The sequence below is a fragment of the Leucopleurus acutus genome (assembly GCF_964270905.1).
Source record: "Leucopleurus acutus genome assembly, chromosome: 9".
Taxonomy (NCBI): domain Eukaryota; kingdom Metazoa; phylum Chordata; class Mammalia; order Artiodactyla; family Delphinidae; genus Leucopleurus; species Leucopleurus acutus.
The window spans coordinates 20809247-20833088 of NC_139144.1; the positions used below are offsets into that span (position 1 = coordinate 20809247).

General features: G+C 46.9%; 1 protein-coding gene across 7 annotated transcripts in view; it reads left to right on the forward strand.

The window, feature by feature from the left end:
- Positions 1-23842, forward strand: part of ATXN7L1 (ataxin 7 like 1) — a gene marked incomplete at both ends in the record, with an annotated part of 240775 nt that overhangs the window by 93306 nt on the left and 123627 nt on the right. Inside the window, one exon of one of the 7 annotated variants that reach the window (XM_082846411.1) lies at positions 15844-15922. The exons of the other annotated variants lie outside the window; for them this stretch is intronic. Within the exon in view, the coding sequence (XP_082702537.1) occupies positions 15844-15922 (79 nt within the window). Of the gene's footprint in view, positions 1-15843; positions 15923-23842 lie in introns of those variants that run through there. 7 annotated transcript variants of the gene reach the window in all.

Sequence of the window (23842 nt, forward strand, 5' to 3'; positions counted from 1 at the left end):
AGGTGGAGTGGGTACCACCATCAGTTCTGTCTTTAGCTTCTTGTTCATCTCCAGCAAATGAGCAGATCCATGAGATGCTCCCGCCGTCAAACAGTAGATGGTTTCCTCTGAATTCAATGGAATTCCCTTTTCTTGCATGTTTCTGTAAACCGGGTAAAATTTTACAAGTAAACAAACCAAGGACTTCCCTGGCGGTTCAGTGGTTAAGGGTTAAGACTCCGTGCTTCCACTGTAGGGGGCGCGGGTTCAATCCCTGGTCGGGGGAGCTAAGATCCCACATGCCATGCGGCATGGCCAAAAAAAAAAAAAAAAAAAATAGCATATATAACGGCTCAGCTCAAATTTAGAGATAGATTAAGAGGATCTTCATAACTTGAGCATTTTTTTTACTTTAGTATTATTGAATTCATCTTTAATTGAAAAAAAAAACTTACAGTTATAATCTCATTCAAGCCTGTTTCTTGAAGGCTGAATCTCTTGGATTACATTCTCCAGAGTCACATAGCTTTGATTCGTTAATTTATTTTAAAAATATTTATTGAGCACCTACTGTATGCTAGGCATTGTTCTAATGCTGCAGATACAGTGGTGAATGAGACAAATAAGAGTGTGAGTTTCTAGGGCTTCCCTGGTGGTGCAGGGGTTGAGAGTCCGCCTGCCGATGCAGGGGACACGGGTTCGTGCCCCGGTCCGGGAGGATCCCACATGCCGCGGAGCGGCTGGGCCCATGAGCCATGGCCACTGAGCCTGCACTTCCGGAGCCTGTGCTCCGCAACGGGAGAGGCCACAATAGTGAAAGGCCCGCGTACCACAAAAAAAAAAAAAAAAAAAAAAAAAAGAGTGTGGGTTTCTTGAAGCCTGTGTTCTGGTAGGTTAAATAATGTATTGATAAACAATAATGTGATTGAGCTGTAGGTAGAGCACGCCAGGTGAGGTGTGTTTGTGAGCTTCAGAGAGGTGGGGGGGACCACTACTGTAGAGCCCTGTAGGGCAGAGCCCAAAGTTCGGGCTTCATTCCAGGTGTGGTGAGAAGACATGGGAGGACCCTGTGTGAGGGAAAGACATCATCTGGTTTGTGTTTTTAGAAGGTCACTCTGGCTGCTTGGAGCCTGGGAGACCTCATAGGGACTGATGCATAGCTGTGAAGGTGGATAACAAAGGATAAACTTGAGATCTATTTTGGAAATGTAGCTGACAACTTTTGCTGGTGGATTGAGGTGGAAAAGGGAGAGGTCAACATTTAGGGTTAGTTAGAAGGGGAATGGCCAGTGACCTGGTAGGAAAAGCAGCAGAAGATGGCAACATGGGAGCCAAGAGAAGAAAGTGTTTTGTAGAGCCAGTCAAATGCCAAGCGGTTGAGTGAGAGGAGAAAAGAGAAGAGGTCGCTAGTTGCCACTAAAGGCTGCTGTTGACCTTGACAATAGCCATTTTAATGTCTTTGGATTTTTTTTTCCAAGTACAGATGACTTCATTTTTGCATCACTGATAGACCTCTTTTTAGGCTAGCAACACCCTAAGTGTTTTTCTATATTTCTGCTGAGCTCAGCTACCACCCGACTAAATTGTCAGCTGGTCCCTGTGCCCCCTGCATCCCCCCCCCCGTCCTATGGTACCGATCACTGTGCAGCAGTCACCTGTGAGCACTGGGTACTGAGCTCCCAAGCGCTGAGGCTGTGTCTTTTGCATCCCTGAGTCCCAGCCTGGAGCACATTTCCTGACTTGGGGCACAGACAGGGAGAAAGAAGGACTCTTCCAACCCCAATTCAAGTGCTTTTGGCACTCCCCACTTTACCAAGATTCGCATATATGACAGCCATCGCAAATGCTCGTTTACTTATCCAGCCCTGTTGCATGCGCATGCGCACGCATAGACACCGCCCCCCCCCCCCCACTAGGAGTTTCAAGGAGCCGTGTCATCGTGCTCACCATTGTGTTCCCTGAGTTAACACGATGAATGCTGGATCTACTATTGGTGCTCAATACACTTTTTAAAAAACGAATCTTGGAAGAAAGGAGGGAGAAAATGAGCATGGAAGGAAATTGGCTTCCCAGTTGTGAGTAAGCCACATTCCATGGGTAAGCGAGGACATTCGTTTAGAAGATGTTGCTCCTTCAAAGAGAATGACTGTCTGTGTTCAGGTGCAGTTGGAGAGGTTGATGCAGGGGAACCGTCCTTCCTCCCTGAGCACTGGTGAGGCTGCTCCTTTGATCCCTGACCACGGCTGAGTTCTGGGAGGCTGACACTGTAACATGACCCCCGGCTTCTGACTCATCACTGGCTTGTCCTCGCTGTATGGGCTGCTCCCTTCCATTCCTCGGAGCTGTATCCACCGAGAAAAATTAGGGGAACAGCCATCGCTTTATTTAAATGCGAGCGAAGAATGTTGCCAGCACTGATTCGAAAGGTCATCTTGGCATTGTCCCCCTCCGAAGCAATGAGCAGAACAGGGTTTCCGAAGCAGTGTTCCCTCCCCATAGTAGTGCATCTGTGCTCTGAGAGCTGGAGTTTGGGGGCACACACATGCTTGGGGAAGACCGCATGCCAGATGACCCTCTGGAGGTGCTCGGCAGTTGTCAGTCCATCAAAGCACTCAGAGGTCTTGCAGTAAAAAACAAAAATGCGCCTCTTTCGATTTGGAGTCCCATCGCTCTGAATTTATCAGAGTTCAGCCATGTGCACTGGGTGATGGTGATGATGATGATGATGATAATAATAATGGACTTTTTTGGATTAATAGGGCAGTGCCACATACAAGCCCACTCCTTCGTCTGGTGTCCAAGCAGAGAAACAAAGCTCGTTTCCAATCCTGGAGGAGAAACTGGCCATGAAGAGAGCCCACTATCCCTAGACCATATCTACCGTACTTTATGAGCGGAAGGGTTTTCAAGGGTGGGCTTGATTATCCATCCTTTTCACCTCGCGCCCTAATGCTAGAGCCCAGCTCGCATCCAAACTGCCACTCCACCATCACAATTTTCGTTTTGGAAGAGCATCTGGAGTATTCGCTCCAGGAGCTGATTCTGAGTGCTTTGCCTGGGGTCACTGAGAGTTCCCTCCCAAAGTGTCACATATGAAGCTCACCTTGGGGCTGGGGGTGGGGGGGGGGTGCAGGGAGTTTCTAAAGAAGGTTCCCAGCCCTATTGTTTCTAAAGTCCAAGTGCTTCTTCCCGTATCATGTGTATATTTACTATGGCAGGGGTTTTTCTTTCTCTTCTGGAAAAGGTGCTGTCAAGTTGATGTGGCCTCTTACCATCGGTGGCATACTGGAATTGAGGAAATCCTGTAGTGAAGAGCTTGCCCAAGGCCTTTCCTTTGGTCTTTCATGGGGCCAGGCACTGCTGAAAAATGAGTGCACATTGGGGAATTGCTGTGTAGGAGACGCGTGGGAAATAAATACATCCAGGGGAAAATGTAAATCGAGGGGAGTAAATGATGAAAAAATAAGTAAACAATTTCACTATGATGAATCTTACTTCACGTGGAATGAATAACCTTTTTTTTTTTTTCCCGGAGAAAGCAACTCTGGTCTTTGTTTTACAAAACTGGAACTATGGACTTCTGTCTAAGGGTTGGTTTCTGACTAACCCTGTTACTTGCTTGTTTATTAGCTTCGTAGATGCTTTGCTTTTCTCTCCCAGGAATTATTTCTTCAAATTCCTGAGGCTTCTCCAGAGATGCATTTTTCTCAGATGAGTATGGCTTCCCTGGTGGGGTGGCTACGATTTTCCACTCGTCTCGCTAAGTGGCTGTCCCCACCCCGTAGGTATCCCTCTCAAACAAGCCGCCCCCATCAGGAGCCCTGCTGCCCAGTCCCCAGCAGTGAGGTCCCATTAACACCAGCCCCGACTGACCCCTGACTCAGTGACCTGCATGACAGTCAGCTCTAGGGCATCGTCTGATGGCGGCACTCTCTCCAGGTGCGTATGAATTAAGTCACCGGAGCGTTGAAAGGGGAAGGACCTGGACAGCAGCTCTGAAAATTCTTGTGCCACGTTTTCAGCTGCCCGTGTCGTGTGCTTACCACTGTGACACTCACCCGAGGGGGTAGTTGGTGGGAAGCCTCTGTGCTGACGACACACCTCTGCCTAGGATACTCTTTGATGGGGGGCAGTGTTGGTGATGTTTGAGAAGGATTGCGAGACCAGTGAGGAGGCCCAGGGCAGGGGGAGTGGTCCCCTGAGAGCTGCCCCAACTCTGTGGCTTGTTTGTGAGCCAGGGAACCACAGGGCTGTTTTGACCACCACAGGTGTCCGTGGCACAGGCAGAAGAGCTCTGGTCCTCTCTTTTATTTTCTTACTGCTCCATCTCCCCCGCCCCTGCTGGCCCACAGAACTTGCAGACCTATCATCAGTGCGATTTGATCAGTGTCACCCCATCCTGCATTCTATTCTTTTTAGGTTGTTTGGTGTTTTTCTTTTTAATATTTCTTTCATTATTCAGCCAGCACTGGAATTGTGTTGAACTGGCAGCACAGTCCAGAGGAAGTGGTTGGTTTGGGATTGATTTGGGGGGATTTCTCAAGGGGCCTGCTTTCTACCCCAGGGACACATGGACCTATATTTTTCTTGTGTGTCTCCTGTGCAGCATTCCGCAATCATTTTTAAGAAGTGCTTGGCCCTGTGAACAAGCAGACAGAGGGTCCTATGTAAACTGTTAACTACAGAATTTGCTTGGTTCCAGGACCCTACTGATTGTAGGATGCCACATCAGTTGAATGGCACCTTTGCCCAGGTGACTAGAGCACTGCTAGGACAGTCTCTGCGTCCAGCCAGTAGTGGCTAGCAGCAAGAGATGGGTATAGTGTGATAGAATAGGGCACAGTCTGGGGAATGAGCCAACCGCAGCTTCTGGTGCTGTACGACTAGGTTGTAGTTAACCCACGCACACCCCTTCTTTTCTTCCTGGAGTCAGGTACTTCACCTTCCCTTTGGGCTAGAATTTAGTTCAAAGTACAAAATAATGAAGCTATAATGGCTTGGGGAGTTTCCTGTTTCTGGTGATACCCATGACAAATGTCATATAAATTAACCTGGTCCCATAGCAACTAGGCCACACATAGAAAAAAAAAAAATCACATCATTGCCAATTAGTAATTAAGGAGCGTAGTTTTAGTTTCCAAATGTAAAGGGTGGTGACGGGGGGCCTTACTCTTGTTTTATTTTTGATTTCTAGTTTCATTTGTGATGGCCAGGGAAAGTTATGTTACCTGTTTTATAACTTAGGATATCTCCTTTGTGATCATGCTTTTTTCTTTTTAATGTGTCATATGTTATTAGAAAACTTGTATAATCTCTCTTTTATGTGCAGGGTTCCACATATTAATTGTTTATTTTGTTATTCAAATCCTATTTATCCTCACCATTTTTGTCCGCTTGGTCTATAGTTTCTGAGAAGGGAGTTTTAAGTCTACTATGATGGTTGTGTGTCAGTCTCTCCTGAAATTCTAACACCTTTTGCAGTACAATTTTCAGGCTGTGCTATTGGATACATGTAAGTTTATGACTCATGTCATTTTAGTGGTGGAGTCTTCGTCCCTATTAATGCTTTTGCCTTAGGTCCTATTTTATCCGATTAACATTGCCACCTAATTTTCTTTCGGTCAATGTGTATTTGCCTTATCTCTTTCCAATCTTTTATTTTCAACCTTTCTGTGTCATTTTGTTTTAGGTGTCTCTCTTGTAAGTAGTATATAGCTGGCTTTTTTAAAAGTCCAATCTGATAGTGTCTTTTAATAGGTGAGTTTTATCCATTTACATTTATTGTGATTACTTTATATATTTGGACTTATCTCTGTCTTTTAATTTGCATTCTGTGTACCTTACATTTTATTTGTTTTTGTTCTCCTTTCCTGCCTTCCCTTAGATTAGCAGTTTTCTTAAGCGTCTTGCCATTTTTCCCTCTGCTAGCTTGGCCACAATAGATTTTATTTTATTTCTTCACCTATCTATTTAAATCTATCTATTTATTTAGTGCATTAAGTTTTTAACATGTATACTGAACAATAATTTTTTCTCATAAAGAATACGGTTGTTCAGAATCTCTATCTTCTCAAACAACATAGATTTTTACATACATATCCCACTTAAAGTCAACTGGTAATTACAACAAAGAATTGAAATCCTGGCTCAAAACATTGCCATGGGTTCTCAGCCTCCTGATTCCCAAGAGGATTATGATTGATTTACAAAGCATGAACTTTTTGCTAATTCACTCTGTTTTACACCCTGGGGTGTTTCGGGTCATATCTCTAGTTCAGAGTAATACATTCATTCCCAGCTCATAAAAACCTTTCAAGTTCCTGAAAATCTTCTGAAGTAGGATTGGACAAAAGAGAGCTCAGAGTCATACAGCCCACTCTTAGGACCTGTTCCCATAAATCCTGTTTGTCACTTGTAATGATTTCCAGTGTGAAAATCAAGGGGTTCCTCCCTGTTAACACCTGCTTACTTATCCCTTGATGCCCCAAATTTAATGTGCATATAAGCCCCCTGGGGGTTTCTTGCTAAAATGCAGATTTGAATTCAGCAGGTTTGTGTTTCTAACATGCTCCCGGGTGATGCTGGCGCTTTTGGTCCATGGACCACACTTTGAGGAGCAAGTGCTTGGAGAATAAAATGTAGTTAGTTAAAAGTGGGGCTTCGGGGCTTCCCTGGTGGCGCAGTGGTTGAGAGTCCGCCTGCCGATGCAGGGGGACACGGGTTCGTGCCCCGGTCCGGGAAGATCCCACATGCCGCGGAGCGGCTGGGCCCGTGGGCCATGGCCGCTGAGCCTGCGCGTCCGGAGCCTGTGCTCCACAGCGGGAGAGGCCACAGCAGTGAGAGGCCTGCGTACCGGAAAAAAAAAAAAAAAAAAAGTGGGGCTTCGGCTCCAGGTCAAGGTTCCTTGATACTTGACGGAACAGCAGATTCCAGAAGAAGCATTTTCTTTAGATTGATGGAGTTCGGGATCATTTCAATTTTGAAGATCTCCTTAAGGCCCTGCAGAGCCCTCCTACCCCTCTCCTGGCCCAGAGCCAGAAGTAAGTGCTCGTTCAGACCCATGCGAAGTCCCTCTTACCTCCATCCCACTGGAGGTCAGCACAGCACATGCTTTGACTCTCAGGCTTGTCACTGTGCCATTTAGATGTGACTCTGTGAGTCAGTGCCCCGAGGAAGAGCTTGCCTGGGGCCAGGGGCAGGCTTCCTGGTAATTTATGGCTAAGACAAGCTTTTAATAGAGATACACTTTTAAACAGTAACCAGGAAAAAGGTTCTCTCTTCTTAACGGGTACCCATTTATAGGACTCAGCTGTTGAAGCTCAAGGGTAGCGTTAGGCTTAAGTTTAATCTTCTGTATACCGTAATTTACAGCACTGAGTAAAGCATTGTACATATAACTATTTCAGTCATTTGCTATGATAAATAGCTATTGCTCTTGGCGGAACAGAAACGCCATCTCTGCTTTCCACTTATGAATACTGAATAGTCTCAGGCAGGCTTTTGCTGTAAGTTTTTAAAGGGGAAATCCCCACCGATCACATCTCCTCAGTGGCCCAAAATGTCATTTCCCTGCTGTGTGCACCAGTCAGTGCTCGATCCAGATGGCAGTTCTGCAGCACACGTGTGTTGCTGGTGAATGTTGCACAGGGCAAGCCCAACAGCTCCAGGTCCAAGCCCTGCTGAAGGCTGCAGTTTTGCACCGAATGCCTTGAGCTGTTAGGTAGGAGATTTAGCTAGTGGCAGGAAGCCACCAACAGGGATCAGGGATCTATCTTAGAGGTGATAATGTGATGCAGGAAAAATAGAAGGGGTGTGAGTCTGTTGGATTCCTGACAGTGAAAAGATGGTGTCAGCTAGGGAAATTGAAACTAATAGGGGCAAAAGGAGAGGAGAAATGCCCAGGCTATAAATCTCTAGGGATAAACTCTTTGGGAACTCAGAGACACACATGCTTTCCACCAGACTTCCCTTAGTTCACATACTTTATTCCCTGCCAGCTGGGAGGAGGCAAAATGGATATTCAAATATGACGCTCAGGTCAAGTGAGCAGTTTGTCCCAGAAATCCAAGTCCAAGTTGGCTGGTTACCCTAGACTCAGGCTCCCAGAAATCCCCCCAGTTTCTTTCCCATGGACGACCTTTCTGCACCAGAGGGACTGAAATCTTTAGACTAGCATTCTTTGGTTTGTCTCACATGTATGAGTACCCACTGTGTGCTCGTTAAGTACTCCAAGTATTGCACTGGATGGTGAGATAAGGACTCAAGGGCGAACGTAAGCAGAGATGGTGAACGAGTGAAACAGTGAGCTCTTGCCTGCTTTTGAATCCTGTGACGTAGACGGTCTTCTGCGGTCGCACTCCCAAATGCCACTTCTCAGCAGTATGTCTAGAAGCTGATTCCTTTGAAAACAGAGATGAGAGACTTCTGTTCTCACTCCCGCCTTTGGAGGGTGATCATATATCTTTAGAAATATCTACAGCGTCTTTACGAAGCACTCTCTCATAGCGTGTTCATTTTGATTTGAGTAACAACTCAGTAAGGTAGACTGCTGGGGGCTGGCTCCCCAGATTTGGGAGCTCAAAGAAGTTTAGCGACTTTCCTAACGTCACACAACCGATAGGGGCACAGCCGGGACTAGTCCTCAGGACTCCTGACTCTCACCCCAGGGCATTTGCCCTGAACAGAGACCCCAGTGAAAAAAAATGCACAGCAGCCACCGAATAGTGTGTCCACGATCGGAGGCAAATTCACCTTTATGAAACTTCCAACCTTTGTAGTTTCTAATTCCAGGCTCCGGGCAACGAACACATTCTCTGGCTCTCCCGTATCTCTTTCACCTGGGATCTGAGCTTTCTTTAATAAGTATTTGAAAAACAGTCTTACAGTGATGACCCTGAAAGACTGTTATTCAGTCTGCCTATAAGGTTATGATCTACCTTTTATTTCTTGGCCTGAAGATTCCATCAGAAGAAGGTTATGGTCATTTCAGCAGGCGCTGAAGGCGGTGGGTTGTGTTCTGCACGCGAATAAATCCGCTCAGCATTCTGATTAGTTATAACAGGTGATGAGAGAATTGTGCAGACTGAAAACTCCACATATGTCTTTCATGCATGTAAGCCTACTAATGAGAATGGGTTTGGGCAGAAAGCTAAGCATTGATGTTCCTGCCACTGGACCTTAGAGTTGCTCGTTAGTATTCTGGGAACTGGAGTGCAGACACAGATACAGTACGACTTGATCTTGACAGCATCTCTCATTCCCAGGCCTTCGATAAGTTTGTTAAACAGGAAGATGAGAGAAAGCAATCTGGAGAGAGGATTGTATAGAAGTGGCTCAAGAGACCTGGCAGTTTAGGACTCCTTGGAAACCTTGCTGTGACCTCCCACCTCTCCTTACCCATCTGTGGAATGGGCATGGTGACTGTGCTCCAAGGTTATTATTCCAAATGATAAACTTGAGAACACCTTGGCATGTGACTTGTGCTATAAATACTCCTCGCTGCCACGTGGAAAATAGGAGTTTTCAGCTGAAGTGTATAATGAGGTGAGGCAGGGAACATCAGTCCCTGGCAGCAGGAGTGTTGCCAGAGGTGGGAGGTGTGCGGGGAGGGGTCCAGATGCTTGCCTAAGGAAGGAGAACAGAGAGACCGTCTGTGAAGCATCTGGGGGCATCATGGTGGAATGTTCAAAACAAACAAACACAGAATAAGCGTTTGGACGTCTGGCCTGAACTTTGAAACCAGTCAGGGGGATTGGAGATGAGCCTGTGTCTTTTCACATTGCAGGCTCTGTGCTCCAGCTCCGGGCATCCACTGAATCCAGAGGCCTGGGAAGGAGAAAGGCCTGGCCTAACCAGGACCCACGTGGGCTTCAGCTGCTGTGTTTGAAGGCGGGTTGTGTTGGAAAGGTAGCAGCAAGGGGTTAGCACCAGCCAGAGCCTGAAGCCAAGCTGTCTGGGCGTGACTGTGGCTCTGCCACTGACCAGCTAGGTGACCTTCAGCCGAAGCCTCAATCGCTCTGTGCCTCAGTTTCCCCATCTACAAAATGAGGATAGTATTAGTACCTGTCTCAAAGACTGTCAGGAGGATAAAATGAGTAGATACCAGCACAATGCTTAGAATAGGCACCTGGCATCTGTATATGTAAGCGTAGCGAAGCACTTCCCCAGCCTTGCGAATTCCGGCACGTGGCGGAGAAGAAACACGAAGTGGATGGGCTGAGGAACGTTCACCTCCAGAGGATTGAGTGTATCAACCATGAATTATATGGTCAATTCCCAGGGAGGAAGCATCAGCTGGAAAGAAGGAAGACGGGTCACAGCCAGAATGATGCCCAGCCTTGGCTGGACCAGTGGCTGTAGGGAGAGGCATGGTGGAGGACTCAGGTTATGCTCGGGTCTTGAAACCAACTTGAAACTCCAGTGTGCCTTCTCCCTGCCCCCAGGGAAGTTGGAAGCTTGGGGTGGAAGGAGGTCTGTATCCACAAAAGCAGATTCCAGTGGCCAGTGTCCTAGGAATTTTTATCTCCTTATCTTACACAAGTCAGTCTTTCCCAGAGTCATTTGCTGATATGGTATCTCTGCTGTGGAATCCTACAGAATCATTCCCCTGTTATCTGTCTGCCTCAACGTGGGGAAAAAAAATCCCTCTCATCTGGAACTCTTGTCTAATGCCTGCCATCCTGCCTCCCAGCAGTGTGTGGGCAGGTCTGCTCTGTGCTGTACACATCTTCAGAATGGCTGGATTTCAGGCTTTCAGAGCAAGTGTCTTTAAATCCGCTGGTGAAAGGAGACAGCAATCATCTGCCGGTTGGTGTTTGCCAAAATGTGGCCTCATAACAGAATGAAGTGATGGCTGCTGGCATGAAACCTGGTTCCCCCTGGGAGTACACCCAGCCTGAACAGCTCCTTTAAAACCAGAAACAATTTGTCATCTTTGATTCTCTTCCAGCACTGTCCCTGTCACAGGTAGATAAATGAGGCGGCGTATGGGTGTCCAAATGCAGGATCATCTAATCCCAGCGGTTTCCCGTGGAGCCATCGCTCCGTGAGGGTGGAGAGCACAATGGGATGGTCCCCAGCTTCGGCATTGTAACCATCAGCAAATTGTTTCCTCGCGTGTGCCATTTATATGTGTGAAATGCTTTCTCAGAATCTCGCAGCCTCCAGCGTGCCTTCGATAGGTGCGTTCCCCATTTCAGAATCCTGAAATAAATCATAACACTGGTAAGCTCAACATCTCATGTCTATAGTTCCATGGAATGCCACTAATCAAATCAGGGTCTCAGCAGAAGCCAACAAGCACCCCTGAATTAGAACTAGGGGTTGGACTTGATGTTCTAAAAAGCCTTGATTACAGAAAGCTGATGGTGAAGGAGGATGTATTTGGGTTCACCTCAAGTTGCGTGCTCTGTATGTGGCTTGAAAGATACCTGTGTGGTTTTCTACACAGCCCACGTGGACTTCAGATTTTCTCAGCTGCATAAAACTAAAGTCACCAGGTTATTCCCAAGAATGCAACAGGCAGAAGCGGTCTCCTGATGCCTCTTAGTTGCCTCGTGGGTGAGCTGTGACGCCCCCCGTAAATGAACGCTAGGCCTGTGTGGTGGATAAACTTGGCTGGCCAGGGCAGGCCTTTTGCTTGTGTCAAGGGGCTGAGTGTGTTACTGGTCCAGCCAGACAGCTTTGGTTTCTTCTGTGGCCACCAGTGATACCTTCCACCCCTGCAGCAGCTGGGTTAACTGGGCATCCATCATCCCGAGGGCCCAGGCTTGGCTGGATTAACTCACCTTCATGCGTAACCACAGGAAAGTTATCTGCCCCAATAGTGTTTCAGTGAATCCTTGAACGTCACTGAAGCGGCCTGAGAAAGGAACAAATGTGGAGCATCTTCTCAAAGCGAGATCTGCTGAGCATCGAGCAGATTCTCACACAGGCAACCAGTGCCGGTGACCAGGAAGAGTTGGTGGCCAGGTCCTCATGACCCATGGTACTGACGGAGGAGTGCAGCGTGAACTTTAATGTTTAAAAATAAATCCCCCAATTGAGCTTTAGCCAGTGGTTCATACTAGCGGTCTTCTAGGGGAGGGTATATTTCCTTTTATGTTCCCCCAATTAATGAGCAGCAAAATGACCCAGTGGGGCTTCGACTACAGCACAGGATAATTCGCGTAGGGTTAAAAGATGGGTCTGGGGCTTCCCTGGTGGCGCAGTGGTTGGGAGTGCGCCTGCCAGGGGACGCGGGTTTGTGCCCCGGTCCGGGAGGATCCCACATGCCGCGGAGCGGCTGGGCCCGTGAGCCATGGCCACTGAGCCTGCGCGTCCGGAGCCTATGCTCCGCAACGGGAGAGGCCACAGCAGTGAGAGGCCCGCGTACCGCAAAAATAAAAAAAAAAGATGGGTCTGGGTTCCTGTTCCTGCCTCTTCCAGCCTCTGTTCTTCACCTATATAGCCTGTTTGCTGCATCTACTTTATAAGGTTGGGGAGGATCAAATGAGTTAACAAATGTAGAGATATCGAGTCCAGTCATAGGAAGCACGATACATCTTAGCTCTAAGGCTGAATAAGGCATCTTACTTACAGAAAAAGAGGGGAGGAAGTGTGACTTCACGGAAGATGATGAAACAACAGAATAGCTCTTTCGTTAAAAGACAGGCACAAAACGAAGTGAATCTTTAAGGTAGTTCTGCATTTCATTCATGGTGGGATCACATAATCTTTTTTTTTTTTTTAAGCTAAAAAGGCTGAGCCAGCTGTACATGATATATTAAACCCACACATTTACTTACTTTAGAAAAGTTACTATTTTGAGAGTATGATCATTCCTGGAAAAAAAAACAATTTTGGTGTGCCTCCTGTCCATTGAAAAGACTCTTTACATGTAAAGAGTGGTTTCCATTCCTTGAATCTGTGTCTTCGAGTTCTCCTCTCTTCTCACGCTTTGTCACAAAGCAAGGGAAGAGAGGACCGTGAAATCCTTGAGGAAGGAGTTCCTTCCAGTTCCGCTTCATCGCCCCCGAGTGTCTGGCAAATAGTAGGCACTCAGTCAACGTCTTATGAATGAATGGATGAATGAATGATTTAGATACTTAATCCTTTAAGTCAGTGATATTCAGCCTTTAGCCGTGCATCAGAATTGTTCCTTTGGGGTGGTGGGAGGGGTTTGTTTAAATACAGGTGACTGGGTCCCACCCCCAGAGTTTCTGCCTCAGTGGGTCTGGGGTCAGGCCCGAGAACTTGCATTTCCACCAAGCCAGCAGGTGATGCGGGTTCTGTTCCCCCAGGGACTGTACTTTGAGAACCACTGCTTTGAGGGCCACTCCACTTTTCCAAGCCTTCCAAAATATTGACATCTATAACTGTCTGACCTTGCCCCGTAGAACTGAGATATAAAATTGCTAGGGTTTGATCAGATGGAAGAGCTGCCTGAATTATTTTTTTACCAAAAACTACATCGTGCCTCTTGTACGATTATGAGAGAAGCGAGAATGGGATCTCCTCCTCCTTTATGACTGTGGCAGGACACGGCCAGCGGGCTGGGGTAGCGGGGCGCACCTTGCAACATTTAAGCCAGATTACATCTCCATCCAGTTCTGGAATCCACACTTAGTGTCAGATGCACTTAACTGCAAAGTTGAAACGAGACATGACCTTTTGCAGAAGCTGCAGATGAGCAGAAAGGGTACAGGAGAGGCGCATATGATACGTAAGGGAACACGTTATTTTGGTTATTTTGCAAAGTCTTTTCCTGCTGCCTGTCGGCCTAAGTAAAGTCATTAAGCCCCACCGAGTTCACAGACGAGGGAATTGCATAGCCTGAGGAAGGCTGCTCTCTGCAAAGAGTCATTCTCCTAATGCCAGATGTCACTTTGGATCGTAGGCAGGGAGCTAGAATTCCAAACCCAGGCCACAGGGGAGCTCCTCCCTTACATCCCCCTCTGGTCGGGAAAGAACCCTCGAGACTGTGGGGACCCACAGTAGAAGCCGGGGACAGACAGTAGAGGGTACCAGAGGGACATCAGACTCCCTGAACAGAAAGGAGATCAAGATGGAACCTGAAAAGGCAATTGAAGGGAGGGAGGGGATCAAGGCCTTCCTCTGAGGTAGTGAGAGTGTATTAGTAACCTACTGCTACGTAACAAGTGACCCCAACATTTAGCCACTTGAAACAATAAATATTTATTGTCAAGACGTGGGAGCAGCTTAGCTGGGTGGTTCTTGCTCAGGGTCTCTCGTGAGGTTGCAGTCAAGCTGTCTTCCAGGGCTGCTGTCATCCGAAGGCTTGGCCGGCGCCTGAAGACCCACTTCCAAGGTGGCCCGCTCACCTGGCTGGTGGCAGGAGGCCTCGGTTCCTTGCTCTCAGTACCTTAGGCCTCCCCGTAGGGCTGCTGACAGCATAGCGGTTCACTGCCCCCAGAGCCAACGATCTGAGGAAGAGGAGGGAGAGTCCAAAGGCCATTTATGACGTCTTCTCAGGAGTGATACACTGTCAGCCACTTCTGCTTGATGCTGTCCATTAGAAACAAGTCCCTAGGTCCAGCCCATAGTCTTGGGGAAGGCAGTGAGGCTCCACCTCCTGAAGGAGTGCCACCACAAAGAGAGAGCCTCTTTCATCCTCCTCTTGCCGGGCTCAGAAGAGCACAAGGGTGATTAATAAAGGATCTTTGGTGAAAAACGGTGGGAGCTTTTAAAAGGACCCCAGAATGGGCTGTGGGAGTTTTGCCTGATTGAGCTGAGGATGGGTGGTAGGGGAGGGGAAGAGGCATTGGAAACTCTCTGAGGACTTTGAGCCCACCATCCTGTAGGGGTCACGTGGGCCCCTTCTCTCTTGCTTAGAAAGGACTGAAGCCACCTCTGAGTCCCAGGGCTCAGGCTTGGTTCCAGAGAAGAGGGAGAAGAGGCTGGCTGCTTAGAGACAACTCTGTGCTGGCGAGAGAGCGATAAACAGCACTGCGCGTCTCCTCCTAGATTCTCTGCCTGCCAGGTCCCCAGTAGGGGAAGAACAGGGATTTCAGGCTGCAGTGATGTCCTGGAATAAAGAGGGGCTTCTGAGCTGTGCCTCTCAGGAAGGATATTTGGGGGGCAGGGGATGTTAGGAAGCAGGAGGGAGAGAAGCCTCGCTCTTTTTTATTGAAGTGATCCCACCCAGGACGATGGCTCGGTGCCACCAGGCATGACCGCGGCCAACCCTTTGTGGCTGTGGCTTCTGGGTACCACACAGACACCCTCTCCCGGGGGGCAGATGTTTATGTGGCCACCCCCAGCTCTGTAAGTGGATTCCACTTAGCTGTCTGCTCTTGATGCCAAACCCTTGGTGGTCATGTTGTACTGTGTCTCTTCTTATCTTCCCCATCATCCCCAGGGAATAAGCTAATCAAACTTGCTGATGATTTTACACTGAGAAGGAGATAGCTAATAACTTGGATGACAAGTATTAGAATACAATGTGATGTGGATAAATTGGGTCCATGTATTAAGGGCTATAAAATGAGATTCCATCAAGGCATGAATAATGGTGCCTGTGGAAAGGATAATCAAATATCCCATTCAAAGGTATAGGAATTCTGGTCAGATAGCTCCTGTTTAATTACACTGCTGACCGCAGCCCCCCCCCCCCACTCCATTCCTCCTGAAACTGCTTTCCACTAGGAGATATATGGAAAAGAGTTTAGAGGAAAGAATTGAAAAATTGGGACATACGTTTTGATAGAACAAGATCATGAAGACAGATTTAAAGCAACCAGTGTTTAATTTAGGGAAAAAAAAAAGGCATTTGGCATGAGTAATCATTTACAAATGTCATTTCCAGAGGAGCCCTGTTGACACCATTCAGCAAATGCCAACAAAGCATTTACTTTCCAAAGGGAGAAAGCAAGACAAGAGAAATGAAGGCATCTTCAGGAAAGGATCGGAGAACAGCCAAGCCGTCGAGAAGAAGCAGGTTTGAAGTGAACAATATAGAAGGTAGACTCAGCTTCTGAAAGATCTCGGAGGACTAGCATTATCTGGAGAGGGCTTCCTGGGAGAGGAGACTCCTGCAGAGCCCTGAAGTGTGGGCAAGCTTCCGTGTACTGCAAATTCGTGAGCACACTCTGGTGACAGGGTTTAGGGAGAAAATGGGCTGGAGCAGAGCAGGGGGCACCTGTGGGATTCTTCTCACCATTTCCACCACCACCACGCTGGTCCAAGCTATCATCACCTCTCACCTGGACAACTACAGAAGCCCTCCAGCTGTTTTCCCTGCGTCCACTCTTGCCCCTCTACAATTCATTCTGCACACAGAAGTTGGAATCAAAGAAGTTAATCATGTCATTCTCTTAACTTGTGTCTACCCATTGCTCTGAAGCTCAAAGTAAAAATCATTGTCATGGCTACACAGTCTTGCATGGTCTGAACCACATCCTGTGCTGGGCTCCCTTTCAGTCTCTATATGCCAGTCAAGCTGGCCTTTAAAATTTCAGCACATTGGGTCTTCCTGCCACAGGGCCCTTGCACGTGCTTTTCCTTCTCTGTATATGATTTTCTTTCATCCCCTCTTCCCAAAACTCTGACTCATCCTTCAGAATGCATCTGAATGATTACTTCCTCTTGAAAGGCTTCCTGATTTTCATAACTAGGTCCACTTTCCCTCATACCTTAAAAGCAAATGTTTGTGGTGTAAACATATAATTAATGTCTCCCCTACTGGGCCACAAGTTCTATGAGGGTAGGGACCCAGACTTTGCATCCCCCAGAGCCTAGCACAGTTTCAATAGATATGTATTGACAGCATCATGACATTTAATTAGGAATGATGAGACTAGTTGCGAAATTCTACTTGACCAGTATGTAAGAGCATGCCATTATGAATTCTTACTGGCAGGAAAACCTGAATTCCTGTCCAGACTCTGCCACCTGCTGGCTATGCTGGTATGAATAAATCCCAGATCCTCTCAGAACCTGTTTCCTCCTCTGTAAAATGAAGGTACCAATAGCCATCTCACATGGTTGTAGCAAGAAATTAATGAAATAATATAAAAGCATTTTCAACTGTAAAACCAGGCATAAATATGCCCCATCCTTTTTCCTAGTGCCTGGCACACTGGGTCATTAAATATCTATAAGATGGAGGGATGGATGGATGGATGGATGGATGGGTGGATGGTTGAACAGATTATCATTTATGGAACCAGTACAGGAGCCAAGAAGGGAACCTGGCATAAGGACAGCATGATGGAAGCCAAAAGAGGAGAGAATTTCAAGAAGTAGGAGGAGTCGTGTTGATCACCCGGAATACCCCATACAGTAGAGCAGGCCAGAAGAATGAGGGGAAAACTCATTTAATTTGAGTAGGAGGAAGTCGGTGGTGACCTCAGGGCGTGTCCTGTTCAGCCTTTTCTTGTTATCTGTGCTTTCAATGACATGCCTTAATTGTAACTTAATCACTTTACTGATTTTTATCTTTTTGGGGGGGAAATCAAATTGATTTGCACGTACAGCAAAATTGGCCAGATTACTCCAGCTACTGCCGGCAGGTGCTGACAAGTGCAGAAGTGAACGTCAGAGGATAAGAAAATACACTAAACATTTACTTTAATAAGGCCTAGAAAACCTTTGTTAATAAATTGCCATGGATAATTTGGTTTCAGTTTCAAGGGCTGTTTCATTTTTAACTCCCTGCGTTCTAGTCGGAATAGGGCTGTATGTGTAGGCAGGGACCTGTGATGTGAGATCCATCTGAGGGCAACTGCTCGTTCCTGTGAGCATTTTTCTGTCTCTTTGATCGTACCTCACTACCTACCACCACCATCCACGCAGAGTAAGTCACTCTAACACACACACACACACACACACACACACTCACACTCACACACACTCTCTCTCTCACACACACACACACACGCGCGCACACACACACACACACGCACACACACACACACTCTAGCTGAGCTCCTGGTCCTTTTGATTGGTTACTCCTGCATCATGGCGGCTTGGACTCACCTTCCTGCCAGGCCCTGATCCAGCCAGTCTGTTTGTCCAGAGACAGGACAAAATCCCCTGCTTCAGACAGAAGAGTGTGATGGCTCACAGCCCAGCTCTGCTTCATCTAGCGCCCGCCCTCTCCTAGCTTAAATCTCAAGTGTAGAAAATGGGTATAATCGTGCTTCCTCAGAGAGGTGGTGTGAAGATTAAATGCCATAATGCATGTAACGTGCTTAGGCCGAGCCCAACCCAGCCTGAGAAGTGAATTAATAGAAGCCCGGAAGCCATGGTAGATTTAACTCCCTTTCCAAGTTCTGCTCTATCTTTGAGCATCGCTGCTGGGCCCCAGCCCAGCCTCCCCTTGAGAGATTTCACATGGTGGGTATTTCGTACAGCGGGGAGCTCTTAGAGGCTGGAGTTGGAAATCTTGAGAAGAGGAGTCCACGAAGGACTTTGGGGTGGGGGCTGGAGTTGGGGGGCAGGGACAAGAGAAGCCTTCAAGGAAGAGCTCTGTGGAATTTTTAGTGATCCAGAGATGAGGCCTGGAACCAGCAGGAGCCAGCCAGGAAGGCAGAGGGTTAGACTTGAAACATCAGAGTAACACTGTCACAGAGCCCAGGCAGGAAGGAATTCTAAGAAGGAGTATCAAGCGTTTCAGAAAGGTAAACCAGACAATAACTAAGAAAAAAATCTTCTGAATCACATACGCCTTTTCAGCGAATTCAGGTTAATTTGGTTTTGAGAATTTTAAACACATACATTGTATTGGAAATGCCCTAGAGCGTTGTAAAAACCAGGGTTGGAAATCACTTTACCATCTACACGCTAAGAACAGGAGCCAATCTTTTTTTTTCTTTTTTTTTTGCGGTACGCGGGCCTCTCACTGTTGTGGCCTCTTCCGTTGCGGAGCACAGGCTCCGGATGCGCAGGCTCAGCGGCCGTGGCTCACGGGCCCAGCCGCTCTGTGGCATGTGGGATCCTCCCGGACCGGGGCACGAACCTGTGTCCCCTGCATCGACAGGCGGACTCCCAACCACTGCACCACCAGGGAAGCCCCAGGAGCCAGTCTTGCCAGCAGATTTTAAAACCTCCTGAGCCCAGGAGAGAAGTCAGCCTGGCTGTCGAATCTGCACTAAGCCCTTCTGATTATCTCCCACCATGGCTCCTTCCCAGCCCCACTGTTAACAGTGAGGAGGACGCACACTCCTGATTTCTTTCACAAATACAATCCCTAAAAGAGCCAAGGAAAGCAAGAAGAATACAGAACCAGGATGGGACCAGTTAAGGCCTCTGTCTAATTACTTTTATCCCCGCCATGTCTTTCAGGCCCCTTTTGTGGCTGTACAACTAATGCTGTAGTAAAGTTTTAAAGGTTGTGTCTGTGGCCTATTGGGTTTGAAGAGTGCCTTGACCTTGGTTGTTATCTCTCGGCTTTTTTTTTTTAATTGAAATATAGTTGATTTACAATGTTGTGTTAGTTTCAGGTGTACAGTAAAGTGATTCAGTTATACATATACATATAAATATATATATACTTTTTTTACATTCTCTTCCGTTATAGGTTATTACAAGATATTGAGTAGAGTTCCCTGTGCTCTACAGTAAGTCCTTGTTGGTTATCTCTTCTATATATAGTAGTGTGTATATTTTAAGAGGTTCTTGACTTTCGGATTTTTTTTTATTGTATCCATCAGTTTGGGAGCTTTTTTCTTTCCTGTGCACATCAAAACAGTCCCCATACGTATTTAAGTTTAAGCGTTAAAAAACCTTCCATCTCCGAGTACGACACTGTTCATTTCTTTTGTCCATTGTGTGGGTGCCATAGCCCTGGAGCATATAATTTAGGGTCCTGGACTTATCGGGGGTGTCTGGAGGTCACCGTTAAGTGGATACATTTCTTTTGTAAGTCAATATTTGATAAAGCCTTTTGAAAATGCTAATAAGTATGTTCATGTGACTGCCTGCTAAGATTAAAGAAAAAAATGTAAAGCTTGCTTTTATTACTCCAAACCATAAGTAAATGAACAGATCTCTCTTCCTTTCATCTATCATTTATATTTATTACATTTGGCGATTCTGGTTAGTGGTTTAGATTCCTTAGGTTTTTACTACATCCAGGCTTCTATTATGCAATCATCTCTGATAAAACCTAATGGGATACAACCCTGGACCCTGGAGCATAACGTGATTCCAGAGCCCATTGCAAATGTGTTCCCTACTAAAGCAAACTATAGTGGAAGACATTAAAGAGAAGCATTCCTCGGTCACTTCCAGTTGCAAAAAAAAAAAATTTCAAAAATCACTAGTTCCACAGAGAGCTCCCCCCAGATCACGTTTTTCTCCCTGCTTCATTTACTTCTATTGTGAGAGCTCCCTTTGCCCACACACTCATGAGAAAGCGATTATGGTGGGTCATGCCCTCCTTAAGAACATAGCTTGCATACAGGTTTTTTTAAAACAGGTGATTATTTGCATTAACAATGCATGCACTTGGATGTGTTGGCATGCACCAGGGGCAAAACCCAGACAGCAGGAAACTGCAGGTTAGACAGCCTGAGTCTTCAACAGATAAACTGTACGGGAAATAGATGGAGGGAAGTGGTCACTTGAAAGAAGCTTAAAAGACATCTAAAAAATGGGCAAAACTTAAACAACAGTGTCTAAGGATACACACTAGGGTGATAAAACCATAAATAAACATAAGGAAATACAGTAAGTCCCCTACATACGAAGGAGTTCTGTTCCGAGAGTGCATTCGTAAGTCCAATTTGTTTGTAAGTCCAACAAAGTTAGCATAAGTACCCAACTAACACAATCAGCTGCACTGTACCTGTTAAATCACTGCTGCTTTTACGCTTGCTTCCGGACATCCTGGGCTTGAAATAAAGATACTGTATTACTGTACTCTGTACAGTACTGTAAAGCACACAAAAGCACAACCACTTGTAGAGGATGCACACACATGACAATGCACGCCAGACACGTGAACTGACTTACGCGATCGGACACGTGAACGCACGTTCGCATCTTTGAAATTTTGCAACTTGAAGGTTTGTATGTAGGGACTTACTGTAAAGACCGTAAGTCAAGAGTGTGGCTACTTTGGAAGGAGGGAGGGGCTGCGATTGGGACAGATGCACAGAGGGGCCCTGGTGGGCGGCAAGGTTCTCTTCCTCCACCTGGTATCCACTACGAGGGTGTTTGCCTTCTAATCATTCCCAATGCGATGCATTTGTTTTGTGTGGGTTTGAGTGTCTGTGCTTTATTTGGAAATACAAAGTTTTCATTTAATGAGTCCACTTGGGGTTGACATTATCTACAGTCTTTCAGGAATTTGGCTTTGGGGTGTGTCTTATAAAAAAATATGTCTTAGTTTTCTCATGAAGAGGAGTCCTGTAATTCCAGCTGGAAATGCACCCGTGGGATTGTCTGGCGGTTTAGTCAAAAGTGAGAAGGAAAAGAGGGTCGATTTTTTGTATATATATAAATTTATTTACTTACTTACCTATTTATTTTGGGCTGCGTTGGGTCTTCGTTGCTGAACGTGGGCGTCGATTGATGGAAATTTTCTGGGTTCTGGTTGCTGAAGACTCCTTTCATTTATATAGTGGATTGTCTAGTTCCTTGCTTTTCGTAATGGCTTAGGCCCTGCAAACCCTCCTCACCTAAACAAAAGCTAGAATCCCGACAACAGCTGCACCGCTCCTGCCCTCACTCCTCCCTGGTCTGGAGTCACCTTTAAAGACCATGGGGGGAATCCCCCGGCAGTCCAGTGGTTAGGTCTCTGGGCTGTCACTGCTGAGGGCCTGGGTTCAGTCCCTGGTCAGGGAACTAAGATCTTGTAAGCAGCGCAGCGCAGCCAAAAAATAAAATAAAATAAACAAATAAATACCACAGGGGTTTGCTTACTTTACTTACCCCTGCCGTGAGTCCCCCACTTTCTCCGCCTCTGTGGTCCCTGCAAATGCCAGCCTGAAGTGGCCACCCTAGTGTGATTTTAGGGTGACCTCTGACAGACCTGTCCCTCCAGCTGGGACATCATTCCTTTACCTCAAGGCTTTCACCAAAGCATTTACCAGCTTAGTGTGAATAAGGTAGACGAGAGTCTGTTTCAGTAGAGGGTGGAGTCAGAAAGAACAAGACTCTGGAAACCTGAGGTGGGAGCCCAGTAAGGGAAGACCCGAAAAGGGATTGGTGGGAGTTTACCTTTTCTTCTTTTTCTTCTTCTTAGCAGACCTGGCCTCAACGTGTTGATATTTTGCAGCTTCAATCTAGAATCTCACTAGAGCACGACATTTGCATCTGCCCCTGAGGCTTCCTGAAGCTATTTGTCCAACTCCGTCAGTGCATAAGCCTGAGTCCAAACCTGTTTGGGAATCAGCTGAGGGTAGATCAGCTCCGTGAGGGAAGGGGCCTCATCTGGTTTTGCTCACCATTCAATTCTCAACCTCTGGCACAGGGCTTGGCACAGAGTAGATGCTCAATAAACACTTGATGAACAAATGAATGAATAAACAATGGACCGGGCCAACATACAGCTTGCAGCAGCAGAGGGAGCACAGGTGGGCAGTGAGAAAGCCACCACTGTCACTCTGATCGCTCTGCAGGCCCCTGGGGACATCACCTTCCCAATCACCTCCACCCCTGAGCATCTCCTCATCTGCAGCCCAGGGTTGACCAGCTCTGCTCTGTGCTTCCATGTCCTCAAGGAGAAAATCAGCCAACATCTCATTCTTGAGAAGTGACAGCTCTTATCACATTTCTCCCGCTGGCACAGCACTTTGGGGTCACAGAATTATTTCCCCAGTGTCTAAATTCTCACTACTCAATAATCCCATGAAGTAGGTAGCTCCCACTTTATAGAGGAGTAAACTGAGGCCGAGAGAAGGATTAAAATGACTTTTGAGGGGCAGGGCTATACCTAGAACCTGGAACTTGGGCTCCCCACATCCAATATCCTTTCTAATGCACTGCCCTAGGCCCTGTTGCAAATCCAAATAAAGGGGGATGAAGAGTCAGCCTTTGCCCTCAGGGAGCTTCAAATCTAATTCAGGCACAGAAAACTACCTTAAGTAATAGATATGGGTCAGTAAAAATATTGTAGCGCTGCCTGATCCTTCCCCTGTTTTATTTCACACAGATGCTGTGAAAGGTTATTTTGCTGTTGTTTCTTAGAAAGGTTCTATGTAAACTTACAGAGTATAGACTGGGGTGGCCCAGCAGTCTTCACTGTCTGCCAAAATGGGGAGGAGGGGGAGAGCTTCAATAATAGAAACTCAACGGAAATCCCCAAGCCCTTATTTTAACTAACGGTGTCAGTCCCACACTTCAGCGGATCTCATTAGAAATAACCACATCATAGATAGAAAAAGGAAAGCAAGGATCTAAATAATCCATAATCTAGATAGCCATCCCCTGACACCAGTGCTGTAATAGAGTTAACACTACTGCCTTGCACGCACAAGTGTCGGTGCTTTTGGACTTTCTTCCCACCAAGCCCTCTCACATCTCTTGCAGACGTCTTCTGATGCTCTCCATGACCCCATGCAGGAGGCAGGGCTGGTACTGAGGCTTAGAAGCATTATGTGATTTGCCCAAGGCTCCTCAGCTAGTTAGTGGCATTGTGGGAACTTGAACCCATGCTATTCCCAGCCCTCACCTCTCTTCCCACTTCTTTTCCTGCAGTGGCCCCTCTTGGGCTCCTCTTTCAGCCGTCCTTAAGAAGGACCCAGCAAGGGTTTCCTGGTGGCCTAGTGGCTAGGACTCCGGGCTTTCATTGCCGTTTCCCAGGTTCAGTCCCTGGTCGGGGAACATCCCACAAGCCGTGCAGCACTGCCAAAAAGAAAAGCAGGAGGACCCAGCAGTGGCAGCTCAACGACCTGCGCGCCCACGGCACTGGCTCTTG